Here is an 18,563-nt window from a genome sequence, read left to right on the forward strand (position 1 = left end):
GGGCTCGCCTGCAGTGCGCCGGGAGCCGCGCTGGGCGGGTCGCGGCCCACTGCGGGCAGGTGTGCGTTTCTGGCGACTTGGGAAACGGCTGTTACGCTGCCGCTGCAGCCCGTTGCGTCGGAGCTCTTCTTGTGGCCTACTCTGCTCACTGTGTGCAGGGCAAACGAGAGAGGAAAAATAAATGGTAAAGAAGCATTGTTCTTACAGAATGGTTGTTGCCCCCTTTTGCGCTCCCTCTTCTAGTCTGTCTTTTACTTGGAGATTGACTCCTATTTGTTTCCATGCCCCCTTAATGTAAGGGCAAATTGTGTATTTTCTTTGGAATTGCATTTTCCTTTGCTCTGTGACTCTTAGACCTCTTACTGTTTACCTACTCCTTAATCACAGAACTGTAAGGCAGAAAGGAATTTCCAGAAGTCATCTAATTCACCTGCCTTGTCAAGGCGGGATCAACTTTGCTCCTGATAGACATTTGTCTGAAACATTTTTAACCCTCTTTAATGCTTACAATTTCACAGCCTTTCTGGGCAATTTATTCCTTTTCCACGTTCTCTTCCATCCATGCCCTTTGAATTTTTCTTGTCTTCTTCCTACTTGGAGAGGAATAAAGAGATCTTATCTTTTGTCCCCATTTCTTGTTCAGTTCCTCTTGATAATTTTTGCAAGCAAAGATTTAAAGCTTTTAGGCAAGTCATCAAAGTTTACCCAGTCTCTCGAATTGTGTTTTGAAGAAAGGATCTGCATCTTAAAGGTTGTTTTTCTATATAGTCAGAGGCAGCTAGATAGTGTCCAGACCATCAGCATCATCTCCTTTGGTATTTTGTGGCTAGAGGTCTTAGACTTGGTAGTTTTATAAGTATGAAGTGTAAAAAGCAAAGCAGATGTATTGCTTGCTCAAATAAAGAACAAAAAAAATTTTTTTTGTAATGTACATCACAACACACTTAAATTACAGACCAAGTTTTCATCATGATTAATTTTTGACCTACTTTGATTTGGCTTAGTACAGTCCTGTCATTTTGTGAATGAATTTCTTAGCTAGTTATTTCACAGGAGGGAGTCACTGAAATAGCTTTACATGGGAAACTTTATTCTTATGAACAGTGATACCCCTCTCCCCCCTTCCCACTGCTGCTTGAAAGTAATTTTTCCTCTTCTTTTGTAGTTGGGAAAACCTCTCTGATCACCAGGTTTATGTATGACAGTTTTGACAATACTTACCAGGTATGTGGTAGTCTTTTTTTAAAGATATATGCATTTAAGATCTAGGGGCAAACATGATTCTGCATGAGATGTCAATTCATTTTCATACATGAGGTTGTAATGTGCCATGAAATGGAGATGAGACTTTATGATTAAGCATCTAGTATGATGTGAGGCTATGCAGTGTAGGGAAAAGCAACAAGACTGAGATGCTGTCTGGACATGTAAGAATCTTGAGTAGAGAGGGTCAAGAAGCCATTGGTTTATGGAGTTGAACCACAAGGTCAAGACTGAAGATGGATGCAGAAGTGTCAGGAAACACAATAGATGAATTGTGCTTGTACTCTTCTTGGTCTCTAGAGTCTTTATAGAATTTTTCTATTTATATAATAATAGTTTGGTCCAGAGTTCATAGATAAATAGGCAAGATGGCAGCATAGATTTTGTTTTTGTTTCATTTTTGTTTTTTTCGCCTAAAATACTGGATATAGAAAAAGCCAAGGAAATTCTGATGGAGAGTGAGTAGAGTAGGGATGAGGAACCTTCAGATTAAAAACTAAAGATGTGTAAGGGGGCTGAATACAGAACTGGGGTAATCACAAAATCTGAGGATTTCATAAGTAGTTAGTTGCATCAAGAGTATTGGGTATTTCAAGAGAATATGAGGCAGCTTCAAGGAAATAAGAACTAGCTTCCTCGAAGATGAGACTATGATGTTCTCTCAATTCAGGCCAGAAAGTTACTGTTTTTAAACCGGAATAATTTGAAGCTGCAGTTAGAGAAAAGGAAGATAAAGTGGGTGTCTAGAAGATAAGTCATTGAGTGAAACTGAATGCATTCTGACTTTTTTTAAGGTGCTCTTGTGTTTTTAATCTAGTTGTTGTAAAGTGTGTCCTGGCTCCAGGAAATAGGGCTCCCAGAAATTAGTATTAGCTACAGAAATTGACTGTTGTGGCCTCTTCTGACCTTAAGAGGTTTGTGTTCTGATGGAGGCCTTCCAGAGCAGTGTATATGCTATTTGTCGCATTATACTGGATATAGAAGGCCCCTAAAGCTCTACACTTAAATCTATTACATCAGTATCCTGTCTTTTCTCCCTGTGTTATGATGGACTTAGGTATCTGCTTGGTTTAAGAGCCAGGGAAATGTTTAATACGTCTAACTCAGTAAATTATTCCAAATGTCTCTATACCTGAATTGCTTTACAAGCAATGGGAATGGGAGGAGATTTGCAAAGAGCTATCTGGGAAATGAAGCTACCGAATCTCATTGAAAGGAAGGTGCATTCTCAATTTAAAAAGCACTGAGAAAACATCACTTTTTAGGTTTCAATGCACTCATCCACAATTTATGCATGTAATTTCTGAGCAGTATTCAAAATAACATTTGCTCTACCTTTCAGTTATTTCTAATAACCTTACTTCTAATAAGTCTTACTAGACTGAATTGTTATAGACTGGAGGGCGATGCCAGTTCTGATAAGATCTTTGTTAAGGTATATGAATGTTTGAGAGGAAAAATCAGAAACTCAAAGGATCGTGTGAAGTTGAGAAGTGTTTGAAGAGTGATGTGAACTGAAGATAGTGCAGATACCCATGTTGCTTGTTTTTTTTATTAACTATATTGACGGGAAATGACTTGAAGAGCTTAACTGTAAGTTTATGAACATTTTTGAGAGATTGCATGGGAAGATCTGATTTGCAGATACGGAAGACAAGTTGCGGTTGCTAACGCTGTTTTTCTTTTCAGGCAACCATTGGAATTGATTTCCTGTCAAAAACAATGTATCTCGAAGATCGCACGGTAAGTGAGGCATCTGTGTGATAGCATGGCAACTGCAGTCATGGGAGCAGCAGTTGCTGTGCATGCTGTTTTGCCTGACTGTTCCTCCAGCCGTTGTTGAAATCCCACAGCAGGCTTCAGAGGCACAGCCTCTGAGACACCAGACTCCTCAGGCAGTTAATTCTTGCTGTATGAATGCTTTTCCTGTGTTTAAATCAAATCATTGACCCAGTCTCCTGTTTTTTGGTACTTAGTAACATTGGATACTTCTAGAATGAAGTCAAAACCTTTCATGAAAAATTGGGGCAAGCTGATTTCCATGTCACAGGGGAGCAGGCTGCCTGCTATATGTACTATAGACATAGTTTGCTTGTAGGATTTTGAAGCGCTGCCTCTGGAATAGTCAGTGTAAGCGGACCTGAATAGGCCCAAGGTAGTTCTGAGTCCTGGAATCGTTTGGGGTTACCAGTGTTGGCAGAGTTCCTCCTTGTAAAAAGTTTGTCAGTAACACAATTCTGGCTTATTGGTAATAAAGCAATTTTGGATTTAGCTTGCATGAGATTCCTTCTTGCATAAACAGACCCCTCACATCTGTCTCCTCTATCTTTCAGTATTTGTCTTTTCATTAGTTCATGTTCAGTAGTTCTTGTCTTTCTGCTAGTTTTACTATTGGTTAAGGATGAAACTGTTTGGAGTTCAGAGGTGTAATGCAAGTTTTGTGTTGCTTTGGATGTGTTAGCCCAGAAGAAGAAGTCTTAGCCCGGGGGCATGGGGGGGGGTTCCTGATTGCTTCTCTGGCATCTTATCAGTGATTCACTGTTTGAAAAGACCTTTCTTAATCTTTGAATGGAAGAAACTCTTTTGCTAACATTCTCCAGCTATGCTAGCAGTAGTAGAAGAAGGAAAAGAAACATCTTGGGAAAGCTACTTGACACCTGTGAAAGTAAGTTGGAATAGCAGTATGTTATTTTCAATAGTCCATAATTCTCAAGGGTAGTCACCCACTGATCTGCTATCTAGAAAATACCCTCCTCTTTGAAATATTTGGTATACTGTTAGCCTTCTTGATTATATATGTGGTTCAGTATCACCCATAAAGCCTGTTCAATAACAGAGGTTCTGAATGTAGATGAAGGAGAAATGCCAGCATAAAAGCTAAGAAAATTCAGACACTAAAGAAGTTTCTCAAATATGGCTAGTGCTGTATTTTACAACAGGCTTTGACTGTCATACTTGAAATGAGGAGTAAGTCTGTAACTGCACTGTGTACTTTGGTACATCTGATGTATCCTTCCCTTAAAAACACACCCATGCCAGATCTCTGAGCTCTAAATATGGCTCAGGTAGCACATACTAGGCAGCAGAAGGAACAAATACATGTGGAGCTGAGTTCTTCAAAATCAGCTCTGTGTAGACTCCCATAGACTGCAATTGTGTGTCGTTTACAGCATCTTGCTAGTACAATGAGCTATGGCGCTGAGTGAATTGGAGACATGAGAAGCCCCATTCTCACTCCTGACTGTCAGGCTGACAGTTCTATGTCATACCTACAACCTCAGTTCTGAAAGGCTGAATAGTACTTTCTTGGCTGTGTCGCAGTACCTTCTTAGACTTGTTGGGTTTAAGCATAAAATAAGCCTATCTAGAGGATGTTTGCTGTCCTGGCTTGTACCTTGCTATTATGTTTCTGTACTTCACATCAGGCTTTCCAGGGGATTAATTGGTAGCCGAGTGATCTACTCCTTATAAATAGATGTGACCACATCTAGCTAGACATAGATTGCAGTCTGCTTGTAGAATCATTACAGCCGGAATCCTGACGTGGCAGGATGCACTGAGGTAGGTACACTTGTTTCCATCAGTGGGTGGTGTTAGAAGATATATTAGGAATATCTTGCTTTTCTGTTGAAAAGGAGAAGCTTGTTGATGTGTGTGCAAGATGGATTAATGGGCTTGTGAAGGGAGGGAGGTTTATCGGACATGTTAGACAGAGGCTATCACAAGGATGGGATTAGAAGCATCATTGGCTCTTTTCATACTTCTGTTCCATTTTAACTTTCCTTTTGTTGGGTTATTTTTGCCTTGCAATTTTTTTCTTTTTATTTCACTTGAGTTTTGGTTTTGTTTTCCATTTTCCTGCTCTTTCCCTTCCTTCTTCCCCTACACTTTTCCGTTTCCCAGATCAGGCTGCAGCTGTGGGATACAGCCGGCCAGGAGAGGTTCCGCAGCCTCATTCCCAGCTACATCCGTGACTCTGCTGTGGCTGTCATTGTCTTTGACATTACAAGTAGGTATCGAGCCTGGGTATCTGCAGAGGCCTTGCTGTTAACGTGTACCTTTTATGCACTGGAAGTGGTGGTGTTTTCAGAAGGCTGTTTTCTGAAAGGAGCTAAGATAGGCCCTGTGTCCCAGGACAGTAGGTGTTTCATGGGTGGATCTGCTTTTACTGAGGGGAGGTAGTTGAGCATCTTCCCCCACAACCAACAGTAACTGCATTCCATGAGGTAGAAACTGGGGAATCTCTTGTCTACTCAAAGCTCAAACTGGAAGTGACGTGCAGAGGATTTTCAGGTAGGTAAATCGGGTTTATATCTTGTATGTCCTCAGTGATTAGGAGCCTTTGTAAAGCTTTTTACTTTTCCCGTTTTTTTTTAACTTTGAAATGAAAATTTCCTCTGTTCTGGATAACTAGAGAATTAATGAAAGTAGCAACAACGCATGCCAAAATAATGAAAAATTGTCATGCTATGTAAGTAGTACAACACCTATTTAAATAAAAACTACCTAGAAAATTGTGAGGATTCGGGACTTTCATGTCATTGAAGGTGAGAGCTTGCTGTTTATACGAGCCACCAGAGAGCGTCTGAAATAGAAGTTTATAATTACCGTAACTTCTAAAGAATGAACAAACTTGGAGGCTGCTTTTTTGTATTTTCTTGGCTGGAGGGTTTTAGCATAAAATACGATATGAATATAATAATTATTTAATTGTAACTCCTTGTTAYTGATTCCGCTTGATCTGGCTTTTTCACTTCAGCTACAGTATCAGCATAAATATGTGCACAGGATTTATACCAGTTAGCCAATACCATGTAGACAAAGTCTAAGTAAAGAACATGGCACAGATGAAAAACCTCTGGTCCACTTTTATTCTGCCACAAATTCTAGATTATAGTGAGTCTTTGCACATCTGAATTTTGTTGCACTTTGATAAATGGAAATGCCTAACAGGTAATAACAAAATTCTGTTACCATTGCTCTTATGCAGTGAAAGCAAATAATTGAATAGTCTTTGAAATTCCAGTCCTGTAGCTCAGGTACTTGTTTCGGGGAAGATTTCTGGCTTGGTACAAAATAAAAATATGAAACTGAAGTGATCTGTTTGGGCTTTTGGGGGTTTGAACAGTTGCAAGGTGTGCACATGATGACTTATCTTGGGAACAGATCTGGATGAGATAGAGTGGCAGGCTACAGAAGTTGGCGTGTTTTTTGTCCCCCTGTCGGGGCAAGTAAAGGATGCTGTTTACACAGGCAAATTGAAGAATCTGTCTTAGTCTAAGCTGTTCTTAAGTTTCCAAACCTATCAGAAATGATTTAGCGATAATTACCTCATCATGCCTTGAAAGTGTCTGAAAAGATCAGAGTAATACCATTTTTCTTGTTACTACTCCTTGGTCTGTTCTTAGCTAGTGAGAGGCTTTTAAATCTCTTCTGTTTGTGACAGAATATGCTCATGTACTTCTGAGGTGATGATAATGGTGAACACTAATAATATTAGGAATATATGTTTAATTTTCTTTACTACTGTAAAGAGCTGTATATATGCATTATCTTTTAATAGTCACTGTATTCAGGAACCTTAAACAGTCTCTTGAAAGTTAATGGTGGTCAGCATCATGGCAGGGTAAAATAGTGACAGCTCCCTGTGACGTACTTATGTATATCAGGTGCTTTGCCAAGATGTTCTTTAACTAGTAGCCAGAAACTTAGCTAGTATTTGGTGGGCTGAGAAGAAAAATTGCTTATGTTAATCTGCTGGATATTTTGAAGTATTAGTGGGGCATACTGCAACTTGGCCCCTTGCAGAGCAAGTTAGCTCATGTGCTGATTTCTGAATTAGTTCTGATTAATGCTTGATTGAGAATCTCTCATCTTTCCAGACCAGTATTGTCATTAGCAAGCTGTCTTGTTTAGGAGGGTTGCGTTTTCTCTTCCTCTCCAAAAATGGCTGCAGAACAACTTTGACTTCTAGAAACCAGGAATACTGCAGCTAACTTGTGTTCTTAGGTCCCTTCAGGTGTGCCCTTATACTACCTCTGGACTAGTTGAATGATTTCCCTCACCCTGCACCTTTTACTACAACAAGATTATCACTCTTCTGCTAAGTTTGTAGTTCTTCCTTTAGTTGCATTTTTGATCCTGAGACTGAATCTTGGAGCATTTAAACTACCAGCTTGGTAAACTCTGTGGATTAATAGGCTGGTGAACAGTCGCTACATCTGCAACTCCACCGTTGCTGTGGTAGTCTATGACATTACAAGTGAGTGATGCTTTGGTGACTCGTTGTTTGAAATACTACGTGTCTCAGGGCTCTGTGTGGAGACCAGAAGCAAGAGCCTAAAGCTGTCATTACCTATCTGATCTGCCAGCACTGGTGTAAAATTGTTGAAGTGCTATGAGTTTGTTGCCCTGCATTTTCCTGGGGTACTAAAGAGCCCTGATTGTTGCTAATGTAATCAAAGTTGTTTCCAAAATGAAGAGAACAATTCATACAGGCTAATTGCTTCAACTGTAAGCCCTAATTGTCCTGAATACTGATAGCAACAATGTGGATGCCCTCATGTAGATACCGTGTTGTTTTAAATATGCTTGTAGCAGGATGCTTTGCAGACATGTACTCTGTCCAGCTTCTGTTAAAATTTCTCTTTTAAGCCAAATAACCAAGTCCTCCTTAAACTACTTTCTCCCTCTTCTTCTGCAAGCTCCCATATTAACAGATGTCCTAAGCAAAAAAAAAGCGATTATCCCTCATGGCTGAGTAGGTAGCTTTGTGAGAACTTCTGATGTAATTCATATCATCCAGCTGAATTATTTTCGGAGCAAATACCTACCCTTGTATGAAACTTGTTGCCACTGAGATTGTAAATAGTAATTTTGCTTTCTGACTGTGTAGCACTACTTGTACAGCCAGCAGTGTGGAATGATAACTTGGAAGGAAATGGTATTAATCCTAATTGCTCATCATTAAAAGCTTTTGTTTAGCAGTTGTTGTGGCAACTGGGTATTTTTTTGACCATTTCTGTTTCAAATAGGCAAGTCCCAGCATTGTGTGAACATAATGATTGTTATTACTTTAATATATGCACAAGATGTTTATATGGTTTAGAAGATATGTGAAAGAAAAAGAACAAACCAGACTTCAGAGCTATCATATAATAGCTTAGTTTGTATTTTGGGCATAGCTCTGGTGCTGGAGATCAAACTGCATCTTTCTCATAAAATTTGATGGGTTTTTTGATTCTTGTGCTTATCTGAAAGGAGGGCATTCAGTGCCCTTTGTGTCACACGTGGCCTACAGTCTGCAGCATTTGCTTTTGTTTCTGCTACAGCTTAAGTTATTGATTACCTTAATCTTGCATGAAAATCCCCATTACCACCTTCTGGATGCTGTTTCACTACTTGGTGTCTGTGTTGAGGAAACTGCATGTCTGTCATGTGGGAATTGCCCAGAGAGCTTTGATCTGAGACTATGTAGGTTGGGGGTACTGTGGAGAGACCATATATAGTCCTGGGTAAGGAAGACCAACTCAATATTGCTCATTAGCTACCACTAGCAGTGATAACTGGGTTAGCAACCTTAACGTAGAGCTCTTTGGGATGTGGTGACTGGGGGAATGGCAGAATCATTAGACAAAAAAAAAAGAAGCAATTGAAATACTTCTTCTGTAAACTGAAAACTAGCAAAGCCAGCTTCTGTGCTCTTTGGATATGTGGGAACAAGTTTACAAGGTCAGTCTCAGCTTCTCAGACTGGGCTGCATGCAGTGGATTCTAGAAATGGCCTTTTCTCTAAAGGACAGTTTCCTCCTTTCTTGTCTCTCTTGCTGTCTCTCTGCTCTCCCTGGCCTGGTACCAGCAGGTTCGGCTGCAGCTTTGGGACACAGCAGGCCAGGAGCGGTTCCGCAGTCTCATTCCCAGCTACATCCGCGACTCCACCATTGCTGTGGTAGTCTATGACATTACAAGTGAGTGATGCTTTGGTGTCTTGTTATTTGAAATACTACATATAAGCGGAACTGGTATGTTACAGCAAGAAGTTCTGCAGAAAGATAATTAATGCTAGAAAAAGTTTGGGGCTTTCTTGTTTTGGGGGTTTTTGTTTTGTTTTTCCCTACTTCCTTTCTTTCCCCCCATTTTTCTGTCTGGATAGAAAACAACTTGTGGGTTGTTCTATATGTGATGTGGGAAGATTTGGAGAAGTACTTGGATACAGGCGCAGCAAATTTCAAAAGCATTCTCCCTCACTTAGAAGAAATTTTATCCTCAGTATTCTCGATTTTTTTTTCCCCCTACAGACTTGAATTCTTTCCAGCAGACCTCCAAGTGGATTGATGATGTTCGAACAGAGAGAGGAAGTGATGTCATCATCATGTTGGTGGGGAATAAAACTGATCTGGCAGACAAGAGGTAATCATAGATGGGGAGCTGGTGGCCTTGCTGCCATGGCCAGTAAAAGCGGGGAACTGGCTGACTTGTGTGTCTTCACACAAAGCAAGAAGCATAATAGCTTGTAATGATACTCAGATTTCTGATGCCAGAATATGCAAAATTATTGTTTGTTATTCTACAAATAGTTTGGGATAAAACAAACCCACCTAAAAAGTTTCCTTTTACTTAAATTAAGTATTTCTGTATGTAGCTCTCTTTCTCATAGTGTATCTTATCTAATTTTTCTTTTTATGCCGAGAAAAAAACAAAAAGATACATTCAAAAGCAAGGAAATCTGCCTTTTTTCTGTAGTCATATTTACATGATTCTTTTTGCATGTGCAAATCTAAAAGATTATAGTAAAGTTTTTTTTTTTCTTGTTATAAGGTACAGCATGAGATTTCAGTAGTACCCATCTAGAAGGTTTTCCTCTGAGCGTAAATTTCATGTCACATGTAGCATAAACTGTGATGCTGTGGAAGTGTGAGGAGAAACTAGATCAGTGAAAACATATTTTCCTAAGCAATTTTTGTATTTCTGTTTCAAGTTCTTCTCTTGACTATTGAATTAGTAGAAATTCTTGTATTGTTTTCAGAGATTTTAATTCTTTCTGAGGATATAAGAAATAGTGTAGATAAGAAAAAAATCTTCATATTAGTAGCTAGCTTCAGTAACAGTTGGCAAAGGAATGATGGGAGTAAGCCACACAGTTCCTTGAAAATTCAGTACTTTGAACTGAATCATTTCAGATATACCATTTACTCTAAACTGTGTGATTTAATCTGTAAAATGAAGCGTTGAAGTAATGGGAATTTTTTAACTGTCACTGAAAAAAAAAAAATCTAAAAAAGCAGAAATGGGAAATACTTGGATCTCAATTTAAATACTCTTATAAAATCAAAAGCCTAACCTTTGGTGGTTCATGACACACTTCTGATTGAAAGATAGTCTGAAAAGCCTTACAGATGGAATGTTTTATCAAAAGAATTTGTGCTAATACCTGAGTTGCCAGTCTGTTTACTCTGCTTCTTGGCATGATGGCCTAATAGGAGCCTGCCTGTTTTCTTGTTGGGTGCTGTCACATTTTAAATTCTAAACCTTATTTTACGCCTGATGTGTAAATATTGCTTCAAAATGTTCTGTGATCTGTTTTTCCCCTGTGATTTTGGTGTTGCCCAAATGGTCACATGAGAGAGAATATCAGGCATCTTTGGCTACACAAATTGGTATCAGGAGTCCTTCTTCATACTTTATCTCTGTACAAGCCACACTGTTAGTTTTTAGTTTGCTGTGCCTAGCAGGAAAAGTATAGACAGTTCTATTACTGGTATGTCGTTTGAGTAAGCAGGGGAAAAATGAGTTAGAAATTGAGTGCTGTGTGGTCTTTGTGCTGCTAATACTTACAGAAGTATGTTTTGCGTCTACCAGCTGGACCACTTTAGTATTGGTAACTATTTGGCTTTCCCCAGTTCCGGTGCAGGCCATTTTAAGTGTCCTGTGCAATGCACTTCAGAAACCTTGGGAAAATTTGGTGCTTCACATTTGTATAGATGGCTTGGATTAAGATATTCAGGTGGCAAGAGTTCAGAGCAGTATAGTCAGCTTGCAGAATTGGCTTGTAAAAGCAACTGAGCAAAATTTAAGAAGCTGTTCTACTTAAGGCAGCTCTGTATACTGACCGATTAGCATCCCTTATGCTCTACTGGAAGCTGCAAATAACACCAGCTTCCTAACTGTTTGATCTGGCGGTTAGATTTAAGGCTTTCTAATTCCTAACAAATTACTGTTTCTTCTAGAACTGAAAAACTCAATGGGATAATTGGTGCCTTAGATTATTTTTTGATGGTACCGAAGTAGTGTGTGTGCTTGAGTGCCCAGGATAGCTTGTCCAGCATTGTCATAAGAGTAAGGCATCTAGAAACTTGTTTGCATCATAGCTACAGTTGGAGTTCATATGTCAGCAGAAATTCCTGTTGTAGAAGTTTTAATATAAGTGACAGTAGTCCTGGACTAGCCTAGAATTTAGAGTTAGGGTGTATATTCAGCTATGCTGGTCAGCACAAGTTATCACTAAAAGAAGCCTCCTTTTCTTGCTTATGAATTCTTGTTTTTAAGAGATTTGTGGCAAGCTGGAATACTGGGCCTTTTAGTACTGGACAAACCATAGATCAGTCTGAGATTGATCACATTTTCTGAAATTGAACAGAGCCTACAGGAAACCATTCATCCTCTGGTTAAAACCAAGTGGTGATGAAAGTTAAGTTTGACTGTCAAACATGGTTGGAGTTGAACTGATAATAGCACTGTTTTTATTTGGTGTAGCCTGTTAAGTTCAGCTTTTCTGCTAATGTTGCTTCAGTTGGTCACTGGTTTTTCTACATTTTTTTTTCTTTTTATCATTTTTGGAATATTTTTCTTTGTTTTGGTTTTTCTTTTCTGTGATTTGTTCTCATTGCTGTAGACAGGTTTCTATAGAGGAGGGTGAGAGAAAAGCCCAAGAACTGAATATGATGTATATTGAAACCAGTGCTAAAGCAGGATATAATGTGAAACAGGTATGTACAGGGTATTGATCAGAGATGCATTTGCAGGTGCTTTCTCACAAGCAGCAGCATAGTACTTGCTGTTGCACTGTACTTGCTGCTGGAGCCTTTCTGACATCTTGCTGTAATCTCATGGAGTGCCCTCCTGTTGACTTTTGGGGAACTGGTTTTTGCATCAGGTGCAGCTAATGGGAATTCTTTTCCCTTGAGGATGCTGTGTATGAGACTCAAATGCACTACACAAACTTCATCCTGTGCTGATGATCCTTTTATTAATGGTCATAGCCCAGGTGGTCCCTGAACTACTTACCTGAGGTTGTTTCCTCCCTAGCTGGAACCTAACGAGGAACCTGGGGGGTCTTAAACTCAGAGGTCCTGAGGTCTCTGTAGATTATGCACTCGTGTAATGGGTGGTGAAGAGGCCCTCCATTGAAAAGTGTCTTGGTCACAGATATATCTAATTCTTCCTGTCCTTCCCTTCTGTCTTTCTGCTTCTGTTTGCACCTTTGTCCAGGCAAATCACTACCGAAGAAGGTGAACAAAGAGCCAAAGAGCTGAATGTGATGTTTATTGAGACCAGTGCAAAGACTGGATACAATGTGAAACAGGTAGATCTATGTTATGTTTTAAAGATCAGTAAATATGTACTTCACTGCTCTGTAGGGGGGGGAATAAGTCTGTCTGTGGTTCATGCTCCATCAGATATATTTACCTGTTGTCTTTGTCAGATCCTGAAATCCTTCTTGCCTAATGACCAGTGCTGCTGCTTTATCTAGTGGAAGCTTCTTTTCCTGTCAAGCCTGTGGTACCTTGTTAAAGCTAACGTACCTTGAAAGGAAGGAGAATCTAAAAATGGAAATTGCAGAGGGATAGGGATGTCACTGTACAGTGCAGCATGCCAAACATAATTTTATGCATTCCCTCTGCTTTTGTTAACAGTTAATGCAATGTTTTCTAAAATCAGTGTTGACAGCAGTCAGGCTAACAGCATATTCTGATGCACCAGAGTAGAAGCTCCTGGTTCTGTTCATAAGCCTGGCAGAAAAAAATCTAGAACCATAGAATAGCTGAGATTGGAAGGGACCTCTGGAGATCATAGATTCCAAATTGATGATCAGTTTCTTGTGTTTCAATTTGTGCCCGCTGCTTCTTGCTATGAGCTTGTGATTCCACCCCCCATTGGTTCAGGAAGCACTGTTCTGAAGCATGGCAGAGTTTGGGCAATAAGGCAGCTGTAGGGCTTGAAGATTTGCAGGGAGCTTGAGTGACTTCCTGATACCAGTAGTACTTAACTGGTAACTGGTGTATGAATTGACCAGTTTGCTGCACACCAGCTAGTTAGGAGGTCATCACAGTGGCATTAGGAGGCTTAGTTGGGGGGAGGAAGATGAGTGTTTTTAAACTCCTGTGGATATAATTCAGCTTAATCGTTGGTTCTAACTTGCTGTTGCTTTCTTTGCCGTGTGGGTGTTGGTAGCGAGAACTTCTGTGTTGAGGGAAGACATTGACTGCAGGGCCTTGCTGGTACCTCAGTGGTTTGATTTTTCCATGTAATACAGTTTGGAGAGGTGGATGTAAGCCCTTGACAAAGTACTTTGAGAAAGATCATCACTGACTGACACTAGTCAGTCTCCTTCCTCTAGTTTTTCAAGTAAAAATACACCTTTCTACAGTTCTGTCCACCAGACTTGTCTAGCATTATCTGATTTTGTGTTTGCTGCTGTGTTAGTGTCAGCAGGAGGAGCTCTAGGCATTGATTTGAAAAATTATGCTAAAGCATTGTCTGTTTTATATGTGGATATGAGAGTTCTTCCTACCTCTAGCAATTCCTTCATAGCTTAGATACAGCTCACTTGACCCAATCATTCTGATTATAGATGACTGTTTTGAAGCAGGAGTTAAAGGGTGGGCTTTAAAAAGCTAGGGTATTCTTAAACTTAAATGTCCAATCTGTTCCAAGGCTGTTTATCTGAGAACTCCTGGGTTGTGCAGTGTAACATTACTGTGTACAAAAACAGTTGAGGCTGGAAATGGTCAACTGCAGCTTCTGACATGCTTACTGAGCGCAGGAGGGAACTGTTCTGTGTATCCCTAGAACAACTGTTATTATTAATGAAGAAAAATGCCATGTTCAGTTAAGTAGCAACAGATAAAACTGCATGTTTTGTAGGTGTTTGGTGACTTAATCATTTTGTTATCAACGTTGGGTAGAATATCTTGGGTATATCTCGGGTATCTACCCAAATATCTTGGGTAGAATTCTCCTTGCATTTGTTGATCATTGTTTTGCTTGCTAAAATGCCCATGTAACAAGGTTGTAAGATTCTGACTCTTAAGTTCTCTTGTAAAGTTATTTTTTTAACATGCATTCTTTCCGACAAGCTTTCTGTTTACCTTATGTTACTTTTTAGCTTTTCCGTCGTGTTGCTGCTGCTTTACCTGGGATGGACAGCACACCAGAGAAGAGCAAAGAAGACAGTATCCTTGCTTTCTTTTCAGTGACTTTCCTGTTCTTGTAGGATTTGGCAATTACCTTTTTGGCAGGTCGGACTTGCAGATTTCTTGGTACATTGTGGATATGGGCCTTATTTGGGTTTTTCAGACACATGGCTGGAACAGCTTGTATAGTGTGGTGATAACCTATGGATAAAAATTCAGACCCTAATTCTGCCCTTGCAATTTATAACTGCAAGGGCAAGTTTTATTTTCTCTCCTTAAGCTTGTCTGCTTAAGGACAAAATTTGCATAGCTTCAAAATGCCTTAGTATTTTTCCCTCGTTACACGGGGCAAGATATGTGCTGCTCTGCTAGAGCATCTGCCCTTATCAAGAATGAACAGTTGACAAGCTTGTCATAATTGTAGGAGAGAAATTACTACATTGATTTTTAACTGTTACTAGAATGTGTTAAGCTCAGTTTTTGTTTTGCTTTTTTAAAATTATTTTTAAGCCAACTCTTAAACAGACTAAGAAGCAGGATCCATGACTTCTGACAGCAGTAATCCTCCCAGGACAGAGTTGTCACTGTAACCACTGAATACTCTTGCAGTGTTTTGCCTGCTACATGCATCTAGTAGTAGAGCACACATGTGACTAGGCTAAGTTTACCACATTTTGCCTGTATAAAAGGATAGATGAAATCCATAGCATCCCTACTTCCAAATGCAGCTGGTTCTAAATTAACAGTTAGCAAAATATGCCAAGCTGAAGACTGGAGTGGGAGAAACTGGTGCTCTTTGAGGCAGTTCTGCCAATATCATAAATGGTGAGTGTAACCCTTCAGTTCTGCCTCACCTGAAAGAAATTAGCGTTATTGACTCTTCCAAATGTTATGGCCAGCATCATCAAGACTAAGTTTACAGTCATGTTTGGATGGCATATAAATGTCTGTACACTTTTTGATTGTAAACTCTCAACCTAGCTTCTCTTTGTATGAAACTCATGTCTGTCTGTGGTATCCAAAAAAGGCTAAGTTGGTCACTTTCCCTATTCTCTACTTGTTTCCTCTTGAACCAGGTGACTTCCTTAACTTGTTTCCTCCAGTGATTGACATCAAACTAGAGAAGCCTCCTGAGCAGCCAGTAACGGAGAGTGGTTGCTCCTGCTAACAGGCCTGTTGTGTAGCAGCACATTCCCCAACCGGCCAGTCTCACTGAAGAACATCACTGCTCATTGGCTAGGCAAACCTACTTTGTGGGCTGAAAAACCAATCTACTAAGCAAGTGAACTCCCTGTTTACTGGTTGGGAGCAGCCCCGGCCGCCCCTCTTACTGCATGGTATGAGCCCTGAGTGCAGAATGAGTGTTCTCTCTCTCTCTCTCTCTCTCTCTCAGTTGTTGCACTGTGGCACTGTAGTGCCCTTTACACACTATCTCTTTGCTCTCTCTTTTTTTTTTCTCTCTCTCTCTCTCCCCACTTTGAGCCTGTCTGCTCAGATATGTCTTTTGTGAATGCAATGAAAAAGCCACCGAGTTAGGGAAAACAAAAGCAAAGTTTGGGGGTGGGCTTTCCCCCTTCTTCATTGCCTTGCATCTTAACTACTTCCTTATCCACTCCAGCAATGTCTTTCTGTCCTGCATCCCTACTTCCTCTTTTTAAAGGCTACTCCTTTTAAACTAGTCACAGTTTGACTTGGCCTTGCCTTCTTTTTGACAGTACAGGTGATCTATTTCTAGCTTTGCCTCCTGTAAGGCATGCACAGTAGTAGCTGCTCGGTTTCTCCTTTCGGTGGATGGTCTTGGCTAACTCTTGCTCATCACCTCTAAGGTTTGCCCTATACCTAGCTCTCATGACACGAAACACTGGAAACCCCCAACTCTGATAGCTTGAGCCTTGCTGCTCCCATTCCTGTGGCAGAGACATCCCACAGATCGCTTTCTTCAGTTGGAATTTCTTCTCATCTTCCCTGAAGATGTTGGTGTTTGGTGAGTGCTGAGTGTCAAGTTTGGGGGAAGAAGAGGGTGCAGAGGCTTTGCAGCATGAGGTTGAGTGGGAAGAGATCCTTAGGGCGGTTTGTGGGGATCTATAGGTCCTATCTGTTGATAGCAAAGACACTGGAATCCCCTGGAATCCCTCACTACAGTGCCAGTATCTGCCCTGGACATCATTGGTGCTGTTCAGATTCCTTTCCTGTGTGTTCTTCTCCTGTTCCTCTTCACACAGGCTGGGAGTTTCTTCACATGAAGCAGGAGAGCTACAGCAGATTGAATGTCAGTGACAGCTGTTTTACTTTGGTATCTAGGTTGCTGCTTAATGAAATCATACGCTACATTATAGCTACTTGCTTCTGGTAGCAGACCTTTTTTTGGGGGGGGGGGGGGGRGGTGTAGTAGCTATTTCACTTTTGGAATAGTGTTAACACTGTAATATTGCCAAAACTGAGGTTAGTAACATGGATGTATTATCAGACCTGGGCATTAGAGGAACGTTCACTGCTGTAATTTTTTTTTTCCCGCTTTTTAGTCCTTTCTCAACCTCTAAGTTTCAGGAATACGTTCATCTTCTCTCTGTTCTATACCCCTAGTTTCTAACTACTTTAACAGAGCTCTTCAGAACCTGTAGTGGAAGTCTTCTTGTCCATCAGTCCTAACCAGAAGTCAGTAAGTTTGTCCATTGGCAGGAGAAAAAATAGGTAAGAGGGTTCTAAGTTATTGACTGTTCTTCTGATCACCTGGCCTATGCTGACAGGAGAATACTGGTGGGATGAGGAGGGACAGTGCAGTGTGAAGGGTGCAAACAGGGACAACAGCATTTGGTAGGTTGAGGACATTCCCCTAGCAGAATGCCTTGTTGGTCACTGACTCAGCTGTGTGCACTTTGAAGCCTGCAGAGCATGCATAGGAAGGGAACTGTCACTCTTGTAACGACCTGGCAGTCCTTGCTGGAGGAGCATCCCGCTCACGTGGTGCCAGAGCTGCTCTTCAGCCACAGTGACTTACTTGCCTCAAGTTACTTAGACTTACCTCTTGTTCTCGAGAGCCTTGTCCCTTCCTCTCCGTGTGAGCTGGCCTGCAGGAGGAAGCTGGGATGTTTCCCATTTCACTCTGGAGTGTCGCCCCCCCCATTTCCCCCCTGCCTTCTCGCCCAAAATAGTTGGCGTAGTCAAGAGTCCTTTGAACCTCACACCAGTGGGAAGTTCGGTCCCCTCCTCTGTACATACTCCCTGTTGTGTGGGAATTGCTGATGTTCTGTCAGTGTGTCTGTGTCTGCCGTAGAACAGGTTTTGCTGTCCCCTTCTCACAGGCAGATGTGCCCTGCCACTGCTGTCGTCTTGTTCTGAGTCACTGGACTTTGGTGGGAGGGAAGTGGGGGGGGAGGGGAGACCTTAAGTAATGGGGGGGTAACTAGTGAAATAAAATAAAATAGTTCACTTCCCACTGTCTTCTCTATGGATGTGTATAATATTGAGTGTGTGTCTCTGGCCCTGCTGTCTCCTAGCTGTTAGCCAAGTAAGTGTGACTATTAATATGAATATGGACTGTCTGACCACAGCCATGTACCACACTAAATAAAGTTATTTCACCAACGTCTTTTCTGTGCTCCTTGGGGAGAGGAGGCTCGCGCTGCCCTCGCTTGCTTTACTGGCGTCCAGGCAGCCTCTGTTGTGTATGTGTAGGAGAGGGGGCGGGTGCGCTTTCCTGGCAGGGGGCGCGGTCGGAAGGGGCGGCCCTGCTGCCGCCGAGCTCCCCCCGTGGCCGCCGTTCCGCGGTGCTTCCCTGCCGTGAGTCGCCCCGCGAGGCTCCGGCCCGACGCTGCCCGCTGGGCAGCGGCCCCGAGCCGCCCGCGCGCGGCCCCGCCGGGCGTCACTTCCGGCGCCCACGTGGCGCGCG

General features: G+C 41.3%; 1 protein-coding gene across 12 annotated transcripts; it reads left to right on the forward strand.

The window, feature by feature from the left end:
• Positions 1-8: 8 nt before the first annotated feature.
• LOC146600219 (ras-related protein Rab-6A-like) lies at positions 9-18,259 on the forward strand. Of its 12 annotated transcripts, XM_085325955.1 has the most exons (9): positions 110-184; positions 1,166-1,224; positions 2,953-3,006; positions 5,167-5,272; positions 9,121-9,229; positions 9,560-9,671; positions 12,750-12,843; positions 14,647-14,713; positions 15,778-18,259. In XM_085325955.1, the coding sequence occupies exons 2-9, from the start codon at positions 1,199-1,201 to the stop codon at positions 15,840-15,842; spliced, it is 633 nt and encodes a 210-aa protein (XP_085182081.1). In that variant the 5' UTR covers positions 110-184; positions 1,166-1,198; the 3' UTR covers positions 15,843-18,259. The 12 variants fall into 12 exon arrangements, 11 of the variants coding, with proteins under 11 accessions (XP_085182088.1, XP_085182081.1, XP_085182080.1 ...); XM_085325962.1 differs by lacking the exon at positions 5,167-5,272 and having other exon boundaries at positions 9-184; positions 9,124-9,229; XM_085325954.1 differs by having other exon boundaries at positions 110-1,224.
• Positions 18,260-18,563: the final 304 nt, after the last annotated feature.

The sequence above is a fragment of the Rhea americana genome, unplaced genomic scaffold (genome assembly GCF_003343005.1).
Source record: "Rhea americana isolate MKP2758 unplaced genomic scaffold, rheAme1 scaffold_125, whole genome shotgun sequence".
Classification (NCBI taxonomy): Eukaryota; Metazoa; Chordata; class Aves; order Rheiformes; family Rheidae; genus Rhea; species Rhea americana.